General features: G+C 46.3%; 1 protein-coding gene across 7 annotated transcripts in view; it reads right to left on the reverse strand.

The window, feature by feature from the left end:
- Nucleotides 1-18,107, reverse strand: part of dmd (dystrophin) — a 94,450-nt gene extending 76,343 nt beyond the window's left edge. For 6 of the 7 annotated variants that reach the window (XM_028425646.1, XM_028425637.1, XM_028425619.1 and 3 more), the window contains exon 1: nucleotides 17,797-18,106. In XM_028425646.1, coding sequence (XP_028281447.1) covers nucleotides 17,797-17,878 — 82 coding nt within the window. In that variant the 5' untranslated portion in view covers nucleotides 17,879-18,106. Of the gene's footprint in view, nucleotides 1-17,796 lie in introns of all 7 variants that reach the window. The other variant, XM_028425662.1, reaches the window with a different exon arrangement.
- Between the last annotated feature and the right edge of the window lie 213 nt (nucleotides 18,108-18,320).

Raw genomic sequence — 18,320 nt, forward strand, 5'->3', positions numbered from 1 at the left:
CTCTCACGCCACTAATGGACAACACAAGAGCTGGCAGAATATGCAGCAGAGAGGTATGAAAGTGATGACAGCAGGCCGCGGAGGATTCGGCCACAGGGTACCTGCTGGCCCTCTAAAAGCTTCCAGAACATGATCAATGTCTTCCATTAGAGCAGCTGGAGCCCTCGTATGGATTACAATGTGTTATATCTTATCTTATCACTTTGTGGAGAGTTGAGACCAAGCTGTGAGTGTCTTAACTAAGTCTAAATTTGACAAGCATCCATTAAAACCTCTTTAAAACAACAGACACATAGCATCTGTTATGCTTCCACCTGCATTCCAATGCCTTCACAGAGCCACTGCAATGTTTTTAAAGCATATATTCGATGCCAAACTGGATGCTCGGGCTTGTATTGGAGCTTTCCTCAACATCACTGGAAGAAAAACAAGAAAAATTTGCGAAGAATTGGACTCCACTGGAACTCCTCACAGCAAAATGGTCCTCGCAGAAACAGGCAGAAATGTAAAATACCATTTCAGAGCTGTTCCGTGGAGCCTTTGCTTTGATCTGCAAGGAAAGCCTCTTTAAAAAATAACCACAAACAGGCAGACTGCCTTTCAACTTTCCGTCTCAGTCTCTGTCTTTTCTCCCATCTGGCTCCACCTCTCTGCTGTGAACTATCCTGTGTAGGAAGTTGGGATGAGAGCTTTTTTCCCTGGCTGCACTCATGTCTGCCAATTTAACTGCAGCTCATGGCCGGCCAGAGACGGCTCCATCTGCTTATGTTGTTTCATTGACGTGCATGCACGGCGATATTTCTATTTATACCTCTTTGTTCATGTTTTTACTATCAACAATGTAGTCCAAGTTACAAATAAAATCCACACTACGAAGTGATTTCCACACAGCGTGAAGAGGGGAAGAAATATTCTAATTTAACCCGCAAAGAAATGAGGCAACACTTTGCAACTATAAGCAGCTTGCAGCTAGCACCTCCGTTGGGATGTTATCAATCATGTCGCTCCTTGGGTTTACAAAAAAGGGAATGGAAATGACAGACATGCATATCAAACCAGAGATATTTCAAATGACAAAAAAGGGCTTCTATGCCTCCGCACTGTCTTTTGCTTGTATGCAGAACCTGAAGTCTGACATTAATCAACATCGTGCACAACAAAATGTGCATTTTTGGTCATTTTTACTTTAAATAAGTGACATTTAATGGGTTAAAAAAATCTGCAAAAGTTCCTCTAATTCATTAGCTTAACAGCAGACACGGTAAAACAGTCAGATCCTTGTTAAAAAAGCAGTGCAGTACCTTTCCTTTGCACTGATTTGCCTGCAGCCTGGGTCTCATTTATATACCAGAGTAAGTCACAAAGACATCTCTGTGCTGTTCAGCTGCCCGGTCTCTATTCACACTGACCTTGATGAGAAGAAAAGTGAAAAGAGATGCAGACAGAGGACGGAGGAGGGGGCATTGTTAAGCTACAGCCAGGGACACACACACACAAAGTGTACAGGTAGGAAGTTTTTTTTTTATGTGGTTGGATTTATGCTCATTGCTATCTGAGGGGCTTCTGAACCCGGCGCTGTGGCCGCGCCGCAGCCTTATAGACTAAACATTATGAACTCATATGCTGTAAAATCGATTGAGATCCCCCCAAAGACTGCACAATACAATAAGCCAGTGCAAAGGTGCTTCTCCATGCAGCCACTTAGTGTGAGGAAAGATGAAAACTATCTCAATAATAAATGAATCTGTTCTGCCATCTCATATTTGAATAGCACCTCAGGCCAGAGGCTATGGAGCCCGTCACTTTAGTGTTAATGGCAGCAGTTTATGTGAGCGCTAACACCTAAAAGTTGAGTGTATTGAATCAAGGCGGAGGGTGATTGTGTGAGTTCATAGCTGTAGTTTAAACCTTAACACTGACTGCTGCAAAACAGCAGGCAACACACACATGTGAACCAGCCTCTTTCAACCGCACATCTCATTTTAATTTATATGGATGACAACAAGTGAATGATAACATGCCTGCTGGTAGGCTGCTGTATATAGTGTATATATATATATATTTATATATGTGATAACAGCCATTTATTGGCATATAAAAGCAGCCGGCACAGAGGTACCTCAAGGCAGAGAAGCGGTTTAGAAAATATGTGAATGCTGGAGTGATAACAACCGAACAGGATGAATCAGTTCAGAACACACCTGCTGGTGGGCAGAGGAGGGCTGTAAAACTGATATAAATATGGGAGTAATAACAGCTGATGACAGACATATATTTGGATGATCACAGCGTCTAAAGGCATTTTTACCCCGTTCACACTGGGGGGAAAAAATGTGGCTTAAGCAGGATTCGGCCGCATCCTGATCAATCCAGATGTGTTTTTTTCGGAGTGTGAACACCTCGAATCCGGCTGTATCCAGTTTGATTTCAATCCGGCTAGATCCACCTCTCGTGGGTGGATTGGCTCAAATGTGGCTCAGGTGTGAACACAAATGTGGCGAGCAAATCCGGCTAGATAACATGACATGCTACTTCCGGTTAGCGATGTGCTACTTCCGGTTCACGTGGGCGTGACACGGGACAAAAAAACCACGCATGCGCACACGCAGTCCTACCGCGGCGTGAACGGACTCTGTATATTACGAGGCGCCACCTAGTGGTTTGGAGGACAGCAAACATGCTGGATGAAGCTGGATTGAGTGCGGACACAAGTGTGTGCTAGCCAGATTTGAAAATAGATCTGAATGCATCCAGCTTAAAGGCTGTCTGGGTTTAATCCTACTCTAGCTGGAATGACTTTCTCCAGTGTGAACGGGGCCTAAGTTGCAGGTCAAATGATGGATATCTATCTGCTTCCTCCATACACACACACAGACACACACACACAGAGCTGGAGGGGTTAACCTCAGTATGTGAAGTCATAAACAGCCTCACAGGATGAGGAGCTGGGTGATTTATCGAGGGCCTCGCGCTGCCACAATAAGCTAGTTGTCAATACAATCACTGCTTCTGCCAGGACACACGCGTACACAGGCGGCTGCTAAAGCTATTCATGGCTCTATCTCCCTCCACTGCTCCATTCGACTGGCTAGACTATGCAGACTTCCATCCATCTGCTTTTCAGCGCACTATTCAGCCAGCTGGTCAGCCATCCAGCAACTGTAAACAAGAGGAGCAATCCAAGCTCTCACTTTAGTGCCCTTTTTCCTCACAGATTTCTCTCCTTCCTCCGCTTTCTCTTTGTGGATCTTTGCACAGACAGCTGGCTGCTAACAGACTGTAACACTATCATGACACAAAAAAAACACACAGTGCTGTAGTCTGATCAAGCAGCTTCCAGCAGAGAAGACAGCAGCTTCCATCACAACTTTTCTAGGGTTCGGGATTCATTTCCTGACCCTCTTCTACCTCACGACCTGTGCTGGTGTTAAAGCATTGCTCGCTCAGTCATGGCAGGTCCCCCAGGAGGTAAAGGGCGCCGGATTAGCCGATGAGAGGTAGACCGCCAAGGGTGACAGAACAAGAATCATGCACTGCGGTTTAATGGATGGCCGGATGGTGACGTTTCCCCCCCCATGTTACCGTGAGCTACCTTAACCTGGCAAGCCAAGCATGACGAGTGGGCCCTGTCACCCTCAGACTGTGGGGAGAGACAACGAGAGAGGTGAGAGGGCGGAAGGATTCTGACAAAGTAGTTGGGGAAAAAAAACAATAAAACTGAGAAGGGACGGAAATAGCAGGTGGAAGAAAGAGAGGAAGATGATGCAAGAGAGGGACAGAGGGAGGGGGGGAGGAAGAGGGGAGAAACAGAGAGGGGAGATTACGTCCGTCCTTGTCCAAAGAGGATAATGAGGTGAGTGGAGCTGAGCCGACCCAGTGTGGCAAATCCCAGCGTGCACCTGGTGCCTGGGCAGCACCGCACAGTGAAAAACACACCCAGCCTGACACACATCCGCAGGACTGGACGTGTGAGGACCAGAGAGGAGAAAAAAATCATCATGAACAGAAGTATAACAGTAACACTCTGAGGTGGAGGAGGAGGGCGGAGTTCAAGGACTCAGTGACCTTAAAGCATCCTTCATGACCTGCAGTCAGGGTCAGAGGGTGGAAGACACATGTAGGTGGTATCCCATCATCTGAGCATGTGAGCCTGTTGATATTAGCATGTAGCCTGTGATGCTAAGTTGTCAAAAAAGTTGGCTCGCACTCCAGACATTTTAAACGTAGCTGAGACACAGACACATGATAACCTGCTGGTCTCCCTCCTCACTCCTGGATGTTCATCATGGCAGCGGCCTGCTAATAAGCCTCACCTAAAAAGGCTCAGCTGGTGCTGGCGGACTGTTGCCAAACACATCCACCGATGTCTATTACATTCACACTGACAGCTCAGAGGGGCGTGTGTGTGTGTGTGTGTGTGTGTGTGAGAGGGGTGTTCTGTTTGTTTACTGGTCACGTTTGTCTCACAGGTGAGAGCCTCAGCTGCACCCCAACAATCGGGCGCACAACCACCAACACACATCACACCACAGCGAGGCTACTGCAGGAGCTTTTATCAATATATGAGCTAATTAATCAGCCAAAGTGAGGAGATTTGAACCAGTCCTGGTCTATGGTAAGTTGATGTGATCCTTATCATCAGGACTTTATTAAACCCACTTTATAGTGGGCCCTGCCCACTATAAAACAAGACAAGAAACAAAACAAGAGATTAAAACGCCTGCACAGCTGAGTCTCAGTGGCTAAGGCTGGCCCCCCTTTCTAAATGTATTTAGGACCCTGCCATGTGCTGCTACAACATCCCCCATATGTGCATCGTGTGATCGCGCACGTGCACGCGCGCCAACAATGCTTAGGAATGCCATCGCTCTCTCGTGCACGTCTTGAGTTTATATATTCCCAGTAAACTCTGCAGGACTGATCCCCCGTCAGGCACGTCGTCAGCTGGACTTTTTTTTTTTTTTTGCGTCCAGACCGTAAGAGACGCTTCCAAGTGCGTACGTTCAGCCTTCACTCATCCCAGCCTGCTGGTCCGGGGTCTCTCTTACCTGAAAACGTGCCATTCTAGCCGCTCGCCATCTCAGCAGCCTTTTAATCCCCGCTGAGCCGAGCCGGGTTGATCCGCTCTGCAGCGCGGCGCAGCTGAACAGGTGGATGCCGGAGGTGTTCTCCAAATTCCCCAAAACACCGTGCGTAACCGAGCTTTTGCTTATCCAGGTAACCGCGCAGTCACCTCTGACGGAGCTGTGTGTGTGCGTGTGTGTGTTACAGCTGCAGTCAAGAAGTGTGTGTCAGAGCGCTCCAGGGGTTTTTTTTTTCCCGCGAGCTGTCGATCAGAAATAGTCCCGGTGATGTGCCGGTGTTTGAGAGCCTCCCGGTGCGGCTGACAGAGCAGCCGAGACTCCTCCTCCTCCTCCACCTCCACCTCCTCCTGCTCCGGCGGCGGCGCTCCTACCGTCTGGCGTGGTCCGGTGTACAACAGGCAGTCTCTCTCTCTCTCTCTCTCTCTCTCTCTCTCCCTGTTTTTCCCATCATAGAGAGTTCTGAAAGAGTCTTCTGTCAATAAAGTGTAACAGCAGACACGCTGCAGGCCCACAGAACCTGTACTAAGATCACATTTTAAAGCTCAAAACCACAAATAAGTGGGACATTATTCCATGTTTGATGTTGATGTTGTTGTAGATTCTGGCTGTACAAAACCAAAAAAAAAAAATGGAGGTAAAGTTTGTTGCTGATTGGTGAAGTCTGCCTGATAAAGTGTGGCTGTCCTCAGATAAACGGCACATTTGTACAATAATCACCTAGACCAGCGGTCCTCAACCTTTTTTGCACCACGGACCGGTATCATGTAAAACAATATTTTTACGGACCGGCACAGAAAAAATATATAAAATAAAAACAAAGTGCATACAAAGACAACTTACTCTTATGCTTAATTAGTGGGAGCCTTTGAGCGTTCTCAGCAATGAGGCGGTCCTATCTGGGGATAATGGGAGACAATGACACCCGAAGCATGTTTCTTATGTCCAGTCCACTCCGTCATTTTGTTTTAGCCGTCGTTAATTCACGTTTTCTTCTTTCAAAAAACTCCATGGCTTGTCTTTTAATGCAGGGTGCTTGATCTTAAGTACCGAAGCAGTTCTGAAGGCTTCGTTGCCACATATCACTCAGAGCGGACTTGGTGTGTGAGAATCACCTGTTGGTCCTGATATAGTCTTTTAAATGCAGGTTTCTTTTTCTTTGAAGGGGTAGGCTCCTCTTCTTCTGTCTCCTCGTTAGGCCTTTTCCTCTTTCCTAAGAAGCTCTCCAAAGACGTTTGTTTTTTATTCATTTTTGCTGCTTGTGGGCTTAATTTTGGGGCCGTATCCCGTGACCGAGACAAGCGTCTGGGCAGGTGCTTAAAGGCACAGGCGGATGAATCTGATCCATTTATAAAATGAAACAGCTTTCAGACTCAGATAATGAATAATATATTTTTTGCTCAGTCTTTCTGTGTGGCCCGGTACCAAATGACCCACGGACCGGTACCGGTCCCCCTGGCCCGGTGGTTGGGGACCACTGACCTAGATGGAGGAAGATACGGCCCACCTGGCTGTATGGCTGACATTATAAAGTCCGACAAACACACCGATGGTTTCAATCGAGGCAACTGGACTCAAGGATTGTTTTTTTTTGAAGACGTTTCGCCACTCCCCCTCCATTTTAAACTCTTGGAAATGACTATGACCTGGATGAATGAGAGCATCCACAGAGAAACACACAATGATATTTACATACAACCACAGGGGGGCGCCAAACATGCCTTCTAGGTAAAAGCTACATGTGAGTGAACCCTCTTTGAACCATCACAAGCTAATCAACCAACACACTGCCTGTCCTTCCTCCCTGGATGCTGATTGGTCTGGAAACATTGGATCTGTGAGAGTTTATTCTGGCAGAAACAGACTAAACGGAATGAAACATGGCGACAGAAATCCACTGACAACGTAGACAGTAAATACATTTTGTCAACGAAGGTCTTTTAACTGTCACTTTAATAAAGACGCAGGTTTTCTCCCTGTAGCAGCTCCATTTCCTCTGAATGTATTTTCATGGCTCGGTCTTTATGGGCTTCTTTTGGACACAATGTGATATGAAAACTGCTACGAAATGAAAACATCGCTGCACCAGGCCATCAGCTTGACTGATGATGCATTAACTTTAATGAAAAATGAAAGTATTTCCACTTTCCGCTAACCATTGTAGTTACCCGAACGGTTGTTAGGAGGCTCCGTGTTTTGATGGATGGGATTCATTTCTGTGTGGTTCCAAATTGTAGATGCCTGTATTATCTAAAGAGTAGTGTTTTGGTAAAATAAACACTGATAATGGCTTTAATAATCAGCCACAGTTCCTTTCTTGCTCACAATAATCCTGCGAGAGTGGGTGTGCGTGTAAAAAAAAAAATGGAGGCCCTCATATTGTTTGGAGCCTGATTTATCATTCAGAGTCATGTGTTGACTCGTGGCTGCCTCTGTCTGCGAGCAGCCCCGCAGCTTTTCACAGCTCTGAAACATTCATCAAACCCAGCGGTTAGAGAGGAGGAGGAGGAAGAATTCAGCGGTTTGATTTTGGAATATCCAAATGAGATGAAACTTAAATGAGGGCCAATTATCCAGCATGAGGATCTGCACCGGGGTGACTTGATCTCCGCACAGCTCTGCAAAGTGTAGTTTTTCTTCTCATGAATAGAATATCAGCTCATTTCCTGGGTCATCTGCTGCGCGGTAATTGGCTAAAGGGGCTGAGGGCACAGCGAGCACATCCGACCTCCACATCCAGAGAGAGGAAGAGGAAGGAAGGAAGATGCTGTACAGTTAAGGGTTAAAAGCCTGTTCTACAAGGGTAAATGTGTGTGTAGTTAATCATTGTTTTAAATTGCACTCCAAGTCTTTGTGTAATTAAAATAATGAGGCGGTCTCATTTACTTTTTTCATTTGGAGATATTACAAAAATGAAACATGCAGCTATGTGGAGCAAAATGTAGGGATCGTTCCTTAATGTGCGGCTCGTCCGTGGAAATGGATATTGGATGAATATATTTGCATTTCGCAGATTAGAACATTCTTAAGGTTGCAAATCAGTGTTAACATACATCCTGCCTGTTCTAGAGCAAGAGGTGGCGGCCATTATTCACAGACGAAGTGATGAAGACCTGCAGGCTGAAGCCGTTTGTCTGCGGCGGGAATAAAGCGATCCGTCATATAAAACTAGTTCTGTCGAGCGCCCGCCTTATCTTATTCAACATTTAAAACCCCGCCGACAGGATGACGCACCGACTGCTCCGAGAGCAGCAAGTGGACAGAAAGGCTGAGACAAAGTTAGACGCCGCCACACCTCTGATAAGACTGTGCTCCTGCTATTGTTGTTGTTGTTGTTGTTTACAGTGCTCACAAGGAGAAGGAAGGTTACATCCACACACACACACTCACACCTGGGACATGCCCAGTTTAACCCATTGACAGTAAAAACTATGGACAGAGCTTCTGTGACGTCACCCGTTTGTTTCTGATGACCGCCGCCATGTTGGCAGCGTCACGTCCGCCAAAACTCCAAACAAAGAGGGGGAGCACGAGCGGGGTTTAGGGGGGCGGGCGATCGTGGAATCAGGAAACTCACGTTGTGATACGTCAACTGTCTGTCACTCAAGCGGCAACGCCCATAATTATGCGTAATTTTAAGTCAGACTACAATTGAAACTAGTGAGTTGTAAAACAATTCACCCCCCCTACAATTGACACTAGAAGAGAACCTATCATCTGAGACCAGAGTGGTTTTTTGTACCAGGCTGTAAACATGTTTTTTTCTGCTGTGAAGTCGGCCATTTTAACATGGGAGTCTATGGGAAATTACTCGCTTTTGGAGCCAGCCCCCAGCAGTTGCGGCGTGAATTACAAGTTTTGACACTTCTGCATGGGCTTCAACTTTGAGCCCCGAAGGTTGCCGCTTGGTTTAACCACAGTTGTGACGGCATTTCGGTCAAGGTCACACAGCAAAGAGCAGTTCCTCCAATGACCTCTAGAGGGTGGCTGCAAAAGTGAGTCAATCCCTACAGAGCGCCATGTTAGCAGAAATAAATGTACACATATGGACTCACTAATTGTATTATCTTATCTTATCTGCAGCCTAAAATCAAATCTGTGTTTGATAACTGCATTTTGTTGATATCTGACCTTCAATGGTTCATTCTCAAAGAGTTCTTTATGTCCTCACATTCCTCAGTGGTGGTTCAACACTCATACAAGTTATGCTCCAAAGTATTTCTACAGTCCAAGGTCTGATCAAAATGTGCCATTAGCGAGCATTCAAAACACAAAGTTAGGACGTCTGAAATCACTAACCGCACGCAGCACTACACAGCAAAGAAGCCGGCGTTGATCAGCCCCACTGACACCATTAAATCTGATATCCAGTGAGCTACAACGCAACAACAAAACAAGAGACTTTTGTCAGTGAAGTGAAAGCAGCTGGCGCGTAGTACACAGCTGTGACTCAAAGCTCTTCGCTCTGCAAATCAAGGATGAGATGGAGTCAAATGTATTCTGTTACACTGAGTTGGAGTGGTTTTACTAAACCACCTGTGTTTGAATCGGAAGTATCTATTTCTTGGTTGACAGGCTTGATATGGTGGCGGTGTTCAGAGCTCTTCCTCGCTGAAGAGCTGCTCAGAAATAAAGCTGGCAGGTCTGCTGAAACTCACAGGAACGTTCATTCTAAAAAGTGATAGTAGCCAGCGGTGCAGCCAAAACTGTAATACCCCGTTCACACTGGGGAAAAAAATCTGGTTTGATTCGGCCTATCCAGATGTGTTTCTTCTGAGTGTGAACACCTCGAATCCGGCTGTATCCAGTTTGATTTCAGTCTGGCTAGATCCACCCACGAGAGGTGGATCTAGCCGGATTGGCTCAAATGTGGCTCAAGTGTGAACGCAAATGTGGCTAGCAATCCGGATAGCGACGATGTGCTACTTCCGGTTCACAGGGCGCGACACGGGACAAAAAAAACACATGCGCACACGTGGTCCTACCGCGGCCTGAACGGACTCTGTATATTACGAGGCGCCACCTAGTGGTTTGGAGGACCGCAAACACGCTGGATGAAGCCGGATTGAGTGCGGACACAAGTGTGTGCTAGCCAGATTTGAAAATAGGTGTGAACGCATCCAGCTTAAAGGCTGTCTGGGCTCAATCCTACTCTAGCTGGAATGACTTTCTCCAGTGTGAACGGGGCCTCAGAGCACAACAAAATCCTACAACAGCATCTAAGCCTGCCGACATGACACACAGACACTTTGAATCGGCGCGTCCTCAACTAGCAAACATATGCCGTTATTTACGGCGATCACGAGCGTCATTAAGCGCAGCTATTAGTCAGCCGGCACAGGAAATGGCAGACATCCTGCCTGCTCATTGGCTGAGGGACCTCGTTAAGGGGGTTTGGATTGGTCTGATGATGACCTCGCTGTGTGCGTTGTGTGTGTGTGTGTTGGCAGGGGTGACAGATAGGAACACAGCCGGACCAGCTGGCTGAAAATCACCGCAATCTGCTGCCTAGTTTAGCTGGCACGAGTTCACACACACACACACACACACACACAATGCAGGGTAAATACTTAAGTATATTCAATTATTTACTATACATTATACATAAAGAGTGCCAATTAGGGGCTTCAGAGGAGTAATAAAAACAAAGAAATGATCAGGGATTACAGTATAGATACAAAGTGGCCCATAAATGAGCGCAGACGTCTGATTAACGGAGAAGAAAGTCACTGATTTCTTTAATTTGAGCCCGACACAGGCGACTCTCCATCCCCTGGTGGAGCCACTGACGTATGTCCCCCTCTGTTTCTCTCTCTCTCAGCGGAGAGGCAAAAACCATTTGCAGGTCATTAAAATAATTTATTACAATTCTCAATATTCTCTTAATTAAAATTCACTTATCGCAGTTGGGGACTTGAGAGCAGGGCCATTAAGGAGACGGCTCCGTCGAGTGTACGTATAGAAGTGCACACACACACACACACACACATACCTGTGAGTGTGTGTGTGTGTGTGTGTGCCTGCGTTCCAAACTTAGCCATTTAATCACTGGTTTTCTTGATTAAGCCATAATGTGCGGCATTTATCTTAGTTTTTTAACCCTTTAATGGCGCACAAGCAGCAGAATAATGAGCACAACATGAGGGAAATGTTTCCGGGGACATTAAAAGGTGACGGACCCTGAAGTTAGTGACGTTTGCCTTGTGAGAAATGAGATTTAAGCGTCTTTCTGGCCTGGTCCTGGACGAATTTTACTTTTTCAACTCAAATGACGTTCATTTCCAACTCAAAAGTTTGTTTTAATTTTCTTGTTAATTAAAAACATTTGATCAAAAGAAACAAAAGTTCATTCTGGTTTTTTTTTTTTGGGTTGTGGTTTGGATTTGATCTCATGGGAATATTCTCTTGCATCAAAACAAGATCACAACCCGGGCATCAATAAAACCAGATCAAAGATTTTTGTTATGCATGGTAGTTAGACTGTTTATGATCAAATCTTCAAAACCTTTTTTTTTTTTCTTTTTTAATCAGCCAATAAAAACACACGATGTGTGGAATTTTAAACCCTCCATCATCACTGATTCTTTTACAATAGCTGGGTTGAAGCACCATCAGGAGCTGCTGCACTTCCACACTCCTGCTCTTCTTTCATGCACAAATATTACAAAAAGTCGCCCCTCTCTTACTTTCTTTAATCCAGGACACAACTTCTGAGGACGTTAAAACATTTCTGCCAACATATGGTGATGATGCAGCTCTTCATCATCCCATAATCCACTGCTACAAATCCACTAATTCTCTTTAAAACATTAGTCTTTCCATCCAGTCCCTCGCTGAAACGTCATTTTTTTTTATCAGCATTCTTGTTTCCACTGATGCTGTGTCACAACCTTTTCTCTTCCTCCTCAAACTCTCTGCACAAACAAGAGGCTGCACTGAACAAAAAAAGATGCCGCAGGCAAATGTTCAAGCTGCAATTTCAATCATAAAAGGCTTCCACCGGGTTTGTTAGACAGTCTGAACACCCACAGGGCTCACGGGGCGTGGGTACGCCGCTGTAGCTGTGTGTCAGATCCAGCTGCCTTCAGGCGCACTGGGAGTTTTGTTGGGGAAGCGCCCGGGTTGCCAAGGACCTTCGGCGCCTGTACTGTATTGTATCCCGGCTACAGTTGCTATGGCATCTGTATTGTTGAGCTGCCAGAAGCGATAAACGTATGCGTGTCTCCCACAGAGAGCCATCCCGCAGAGGGCGGAGTCATTAGCTTAACGAGCAACTGCTCAAATGACACCGCACAAAATCACAGAGAAAGACACACACAGGCAGTGCACACTGGTTTGTTGTAATTACAACCTTTTTCCTACTGGCAGCATGATAAACAGTGAGTCTCCTTATTCCCCGGTGTGTGTGTGTGTGTGTGTGTGTGTGTGTGTGTGTCAGAGCATCATCACTCAACCTTTTTAAAAATCCAGAAGGTCACTGGACAACACTGACCCTGACTATTCTGCCATCTGTGAGAAACAACAGTCCTGTGATGTGCTTTAAAAATGTACAACGCAAACATGGAGAGCTGTGTCAGCAGCGGGCCACGAATTACACTGGTGTCACACTCCTGATCCTGAGTGGGAACGTTTTAGCACATTTATGACGAAAAACAACGCACGTGGTGGTAATATTAAACTCATAACACATAACAGCAGACAGCAAGTGGACTGTGGATGGATGATGCAGGTGAGGCTGGTGACAGTACATCATCAGGAAGCCTAAGGTTCGTGTGCTCAAACACAGCCCGACAGCGACGATCACGTACACAGATGATAACACAGTGTTTCCTCCTTCTGTGTGAGGAAGAAGAAGAATGAAAAGGGAGATTACTGCAGACCTCAGTAATCTACTGCGCTGACGTTTGATTAAACTAACAAGCCGGGGGAGTCCGGATCATTGTCAGCTCTGATATGTTCCCGTGTTGAACAACCGAATAAAACTCAAAGTCCGTTTTGTACGTCCGCCCTGAGCCAGGCAACCCGCAGGATAATCCGATCAGTGTGTTTGTTTACTTATTAAAGGCTTTTATAACCCTGCCCTGAGTCAAAGAATCCTACGGGTAATTCAATTGTGGGTTTTGTTTACTTATTAAGAGCATTTTTACTCAAAAAAATTATAAAAAAAAGCAGACGCAGCTTCCTCCTGGTGGGCATGCAATTAACCTGTCTGATATTCATGCGACAGCCTCGAGTCAGGCGCTGCAATCATTTCCACCATATTGCATGTCTGCAGGATCGTTCGGAAAATATGAACTTACTCCTCTGCATCAGTGTGATGAATGGTGATAAATTATTATTAGAAGAAGAAAGAGGCCACCAGCCATCCTGGATTTAATTAGTTTAATTAGCATACACCTACATACAGACGATCCACCATATAACACGTGTCTGTGCTTCTTTGAACTTCTTTTTTTTATTATTTAACATAGGAGTTTTTTGCAACAGTGCACAAATAAATGTTTGACTTCTCTGTATGAACATTGACAAATGAGCCTACAGAAGTTTCCGAGTCAGAGAAGCATGCGATCCCTCGGCTTAGCGGGTTATATAGATCGACGCTCGCCACCACTCCATCTCAGGCAGGTGACTTTTAATCTTTACCTCCCTGTGTACTCCCTCTCTGTCCGTCTGGTCTGCATTGTTCTTTATTTTTATGGTATTCGCACCGATATACACACAAAAAAAAGGCGTCATCAGTTCAGTTTGGCTTCCTGAAATGGTGTCACAAGGTTGATGAAAAGCAGAGGGAGTGGCGATTTTAAAAAAAAAAATACAGATGAGGAAAGAAGGGACAGATGGCCAGAGAGAGAGAGCAGAGAGAGGCTGGGAGGTTGAAGGGATGAGAGGCAGAGGAGGCACCGCCAGAGGATTTGAGATGAAGGATGTGGAGTTGAGCTCAGATGAAAGCATGAATATTCACCTAAACCTCCTCACAATGTTGACTTCTTTTACCGCTGCTGGTTCTGCACTCGCCCTGACCGAGGCTCCCCTCGCAGAGCACAGGCTTAATGTGGCTGACTTTCATTAACGGGCTGTGTGGGGGCTGATTCAGTGGATCAGTGCCGCAACTGTGCCTCCAGCTTCCACATCTAGCCTCATCCCTCCTCTCCGTGTGTCTCTTTACATTTTCCTGCATTCAGAGCAGAAGGAGCTCTCGTTCTGTTCACCAACTTTCCAATGAAACAACAAACACACTGACAGGTGGGACTAGGGTTAGGGTTAGGGTCCATCAGGGACTGGCTCCATCAGCACCACTGTGTGATGGAATGGAAAGGAGTGCCTTTAAAAAAAATACAATGGAGACAAAAACATGTGAAAGGGCTGACATGCAGATGAGAGACACGGGGAGAGAAGGTGGGAGGGCTGAGGAGGACAGGGACAGGGCTCTGATTGCAGTTAATTGCTGTTCACATCCAGGGCGGGTCTAATCACTCTGAGACTCTGTGGATATATGTGTGTGTGTGTGTGTGTGTGCAGACTATGCTAATTCTTCCCCAGCCTCTCTGGGTATAGCCCTGAGCTCATCGGAGCGACGGCGTGCTCTCGTCTTTGGCCTCGGTTTATAATTAGCAAATAGATTATATTCTAGAAGCCTGGCTGCACCGTCCACGCCCCCCGAATCATAGAGGGGGTACTCTTTTCCAACTTACATAAGACTGAGAGGGGAGACGATAGCGCCGTATAAATAACCCTTCCTTTTATTTTATGTGCCTGTGTGATATCGCAGCCCACCCTCTGCGGTATCACACAGAGGGTGAGTTTCTGTGCCGACACACAGAGCACACACCCTGACATGCAATACATCTGAGACAAGTCATTAATCAGCCAATTATTCACCAATGTGACTGCTGGTCACGTGACTCCTAGGTGAGTCGATCATAGCTTCATATTTGTGGTGAAATGTGCAGAATTGTATGTTTTCATTGGTAGAAGCTCAGATCAGATGGAACCAAATGTTTTTCTTCTTCTAGGTGTTTTTTTTTTAATATAGAAACTGTATCAATGATACAAAATCTTGTTACTTTTTCCACTGTGTGAAAATAAGAAGCCTTCCCCTCTCTCTCTCTCTCTCTCTCTCCCTTACAAACACACACACACACTTGAAATATTCATTTTAAATTCTTGGAAAGCGATGGCTGCGGGTTTGAAGGATGCTCTTGATGCAGGAGGAGCGCAGACAGTATCAGTCTTTTAAATTAAACCTGCTCCCTTTTCTGCATCTCTGCTATCTGCTTCTATCATTTATATAACTTAGCTTGTTACTCGCTGGCAGGAAAACGCAGTCTAAAGTGAATAATCTGAGCTGCGGAAGCTCTCTACTGCTTGTAAGATCACTTTCTCCTCCAGACCTGGTGCCACCTCTCTGCTTCTTCTTCTTTGTATTTCAGTCAGACTCATGTCTGTCATTTTTAAGTCAATTCAAACTATTGATCCGCACTCTGACGAGCCTTAAAGCCCTTCTAATCCCAGCCTAGGTGAGGATTTGAGTCTGATGTCAACAGGAAATATTTGCATTCGGATTCCAGGATGCAAATCAAATGTGGCGTTTCTCAGCGGACGCCTCGGCGCTGATGATAATAAGAATACTGTTAATCTGTGAAAGGAGAAATAATCTCCAGCTCAGCGCGATGCTGCTTCCTCCGCCCTGATTGATCGGCACAAGAACAACCTGTTCCCTCAGATGACTCCTCCTAACCCAAAAAAGGGATTTTATTTATTTATTTATTTTTAAAATGTGCAGATGCGTGTGTCTGATTACGCAGGGAGGAGGATCCTCTGGGACTCTCAACTGCCAGACTCAAGTACAACATTCACACACACACTTTCTGCTCCTCCTCCTCCTCCTCCTCCTCCTCCTCCTCCTCCTCTGGACTGTAGTGACCCAGAAACTCCATGTGGGTCAGATCTTCAGTTAACCCTCAGACAGAGAGAGGAGAAAGTCTGGACTCATTCCTTTCACTTCCCATCCTTCTCCTCATCATCAGGAAAACAACAACAGCTGCTGCTCTTCATCACACCCATCTCTCTTTCTCTTTGCGTCTGCATCAACCCGACCTGAGCGCCTCTCATACAGAGCCAAGACGGCCAGATCTGTTCCCACACACATCCATCTCCACTGCCAGCATCTCACACAGCCTCTGCTGCCCTCTTCTGTCCATAAATGTCCACACTGAAGTTTGAATTCAAGAGAAATGACCTCACTTTGATGTCATTACAGGAGCTTCGAGGTGTGTATTCTTGTTTTTTCCGGGCCTGATTTATTCTGTGTTCATGCAGCATATCTTCAGAAACACACAAAATATGAAATAAATAGGAATAAACATAAGCGCAAGTGAATGAATGAATGAGTTTCTTAGCGCATTTTTCAAGTTGTTTCTAATAAAATTGCCACCACCCTGCTGCTCTGTAATTTTTATTCCCCTTATTTCTTATTGCAATCTGCTGATAGGGACCAAAGGGAACACAGGAAGAGGAGGGTATAATAACAGCTGGCGTGTAATAACAGAGCAAGGAGAGATGAAAAAGGAAATCTGGGGAGAAAAAAGAGGGAGTGGGAGATAAGAGAGGATAGATACCGTACATTGGGGAACGTGGCAGCCTCCCAAACTGGGCTATCTGACACCACAGAGCAGCCGCCCGTCAGGCCAGCTGAATGCTATTTCCAGCATGAGATGACCCACCAGCTGTACCAGGAGGGAGTGGGTGAGAGACGCACTCAGAGACGAGGGAAAGTGAGTGAGAGAGAGCGGGACTAGAGGTTTATTTATTTACCGAAGTCTCATTTAGGAAGGCAGGTTACTCACTAAAAAAAGTGCTTCACACAGACAGACAGGCATGAGCGAACATGGCTCGGTGTGTCACTGCGTGCTGTCAGCGCTCAGCACATGTGCTCCAGTATTTACGAGGAATATAACAGGAAATAAAACCTCGTCGACCTCCAAATCGCCTGAGAGATTCAGTGTCACGGTCACAGATCTCACAAACAACACCTTCGCCCAGAACATCTTTAGCCCTGGGTGTGGCTACACGGCATGCTAGCCTGGAAATAATGCAACGGCTGACATGATACGAGGTGTTGACTTTTCAGACAGTGATGCGAGGCCGGGGCTGAACCCATTCACTTGTTGGATGATAGGCAGGAGTTAAGGAGGCGGTTTATGGGATTTAAATGTACCCTGGGTGGCATTTCACAAGATAAAAATAGCAATCACATCACATGGAACAACAAGACTTCAAACATAAACAAGGTCAATGCCAAGCATACCCAGCCAGAGGACTCATAACTACAATTCAACAAACTTTGACCTTTCCAGTGGTCCTTGAATGCATCATGTGTGATACAAGTCCAAATGCAGGAGCCTTGAAAAACCCCGCTGAGAACCACAACAGACAGCATCAGCTGTTTTGTGGAACACACAACAGGCCTGATGGGAAATGTGGTCCTCCAGACGCACACATTCTCACAGCTAATATTAGAGCACACATTAAAAACACAGAATCACAGACTGACGACCTGCGACATCACATCCACAGCAGCCAAGAAGGTCTGAAGCAGGAACATGATGCGTTTAGCATCAGTCTGCAGAGTGGACTTTGATATGAAAGCATATGGTGGGGTTTCACTGTGACGCACACAAACACACACACACACACACACACTTTGAGCTCCTACCAGAGCGACACTTGATGATCTCTCCAAACTCGTCCTCCACAGGCTCGTCGCAGTAGTCCTCGGGGCGCACAGCCTCCGCCATCGATAACAGGCCACTAGGTGTAAAACACAAAAAGTTCCAACTGTCAGGAGGAGGTGCGTGCGTAGTGGTGGACAGGTAAGATCCACCAGGAGCAGTGGGAGGAAACCGCCCGGAGAAGAGCGCACACTTTGGACACAGGAACCGAGGAGCAGTGGAGGAGGAGGACGAGGACCGGCCGGTCTGTCACAGCCGGGGACAGACGGAGGGGAGCAGGTGCGCTGACCAGGGGGGGTGGGGGGTGTGGGAGCAGAGTTCCCACCTCTAAATAGCAGTGTGGCTCACCGCGGGGCCCCGTCCCGTTGGGCGGACGCCATGCGTAAAACCCGACACCCGGCCGCGGACACATTAGTGGACGTTTATTTCCGCGTCACAAAATATCAACGTGGGTCAACTCTGACCTCCACGGGGTGTGGGGACCACGTGACAACCTGTCATCGATGTA

This window comes from Parambassis ranga, chromosome 2, assembly GCF_900634625.1.
Source record: "Parambassis ranga chromosome 2, fParRan2.1, whole genome shotgun sequence".
In the NCBI taxonomy this organism is placed as follows: domain Eukaryota; kingdom Metazoa; phylum Chordata; class Actinopteri; family Ambassidae; genus Parambassis; species Parambassis ranga.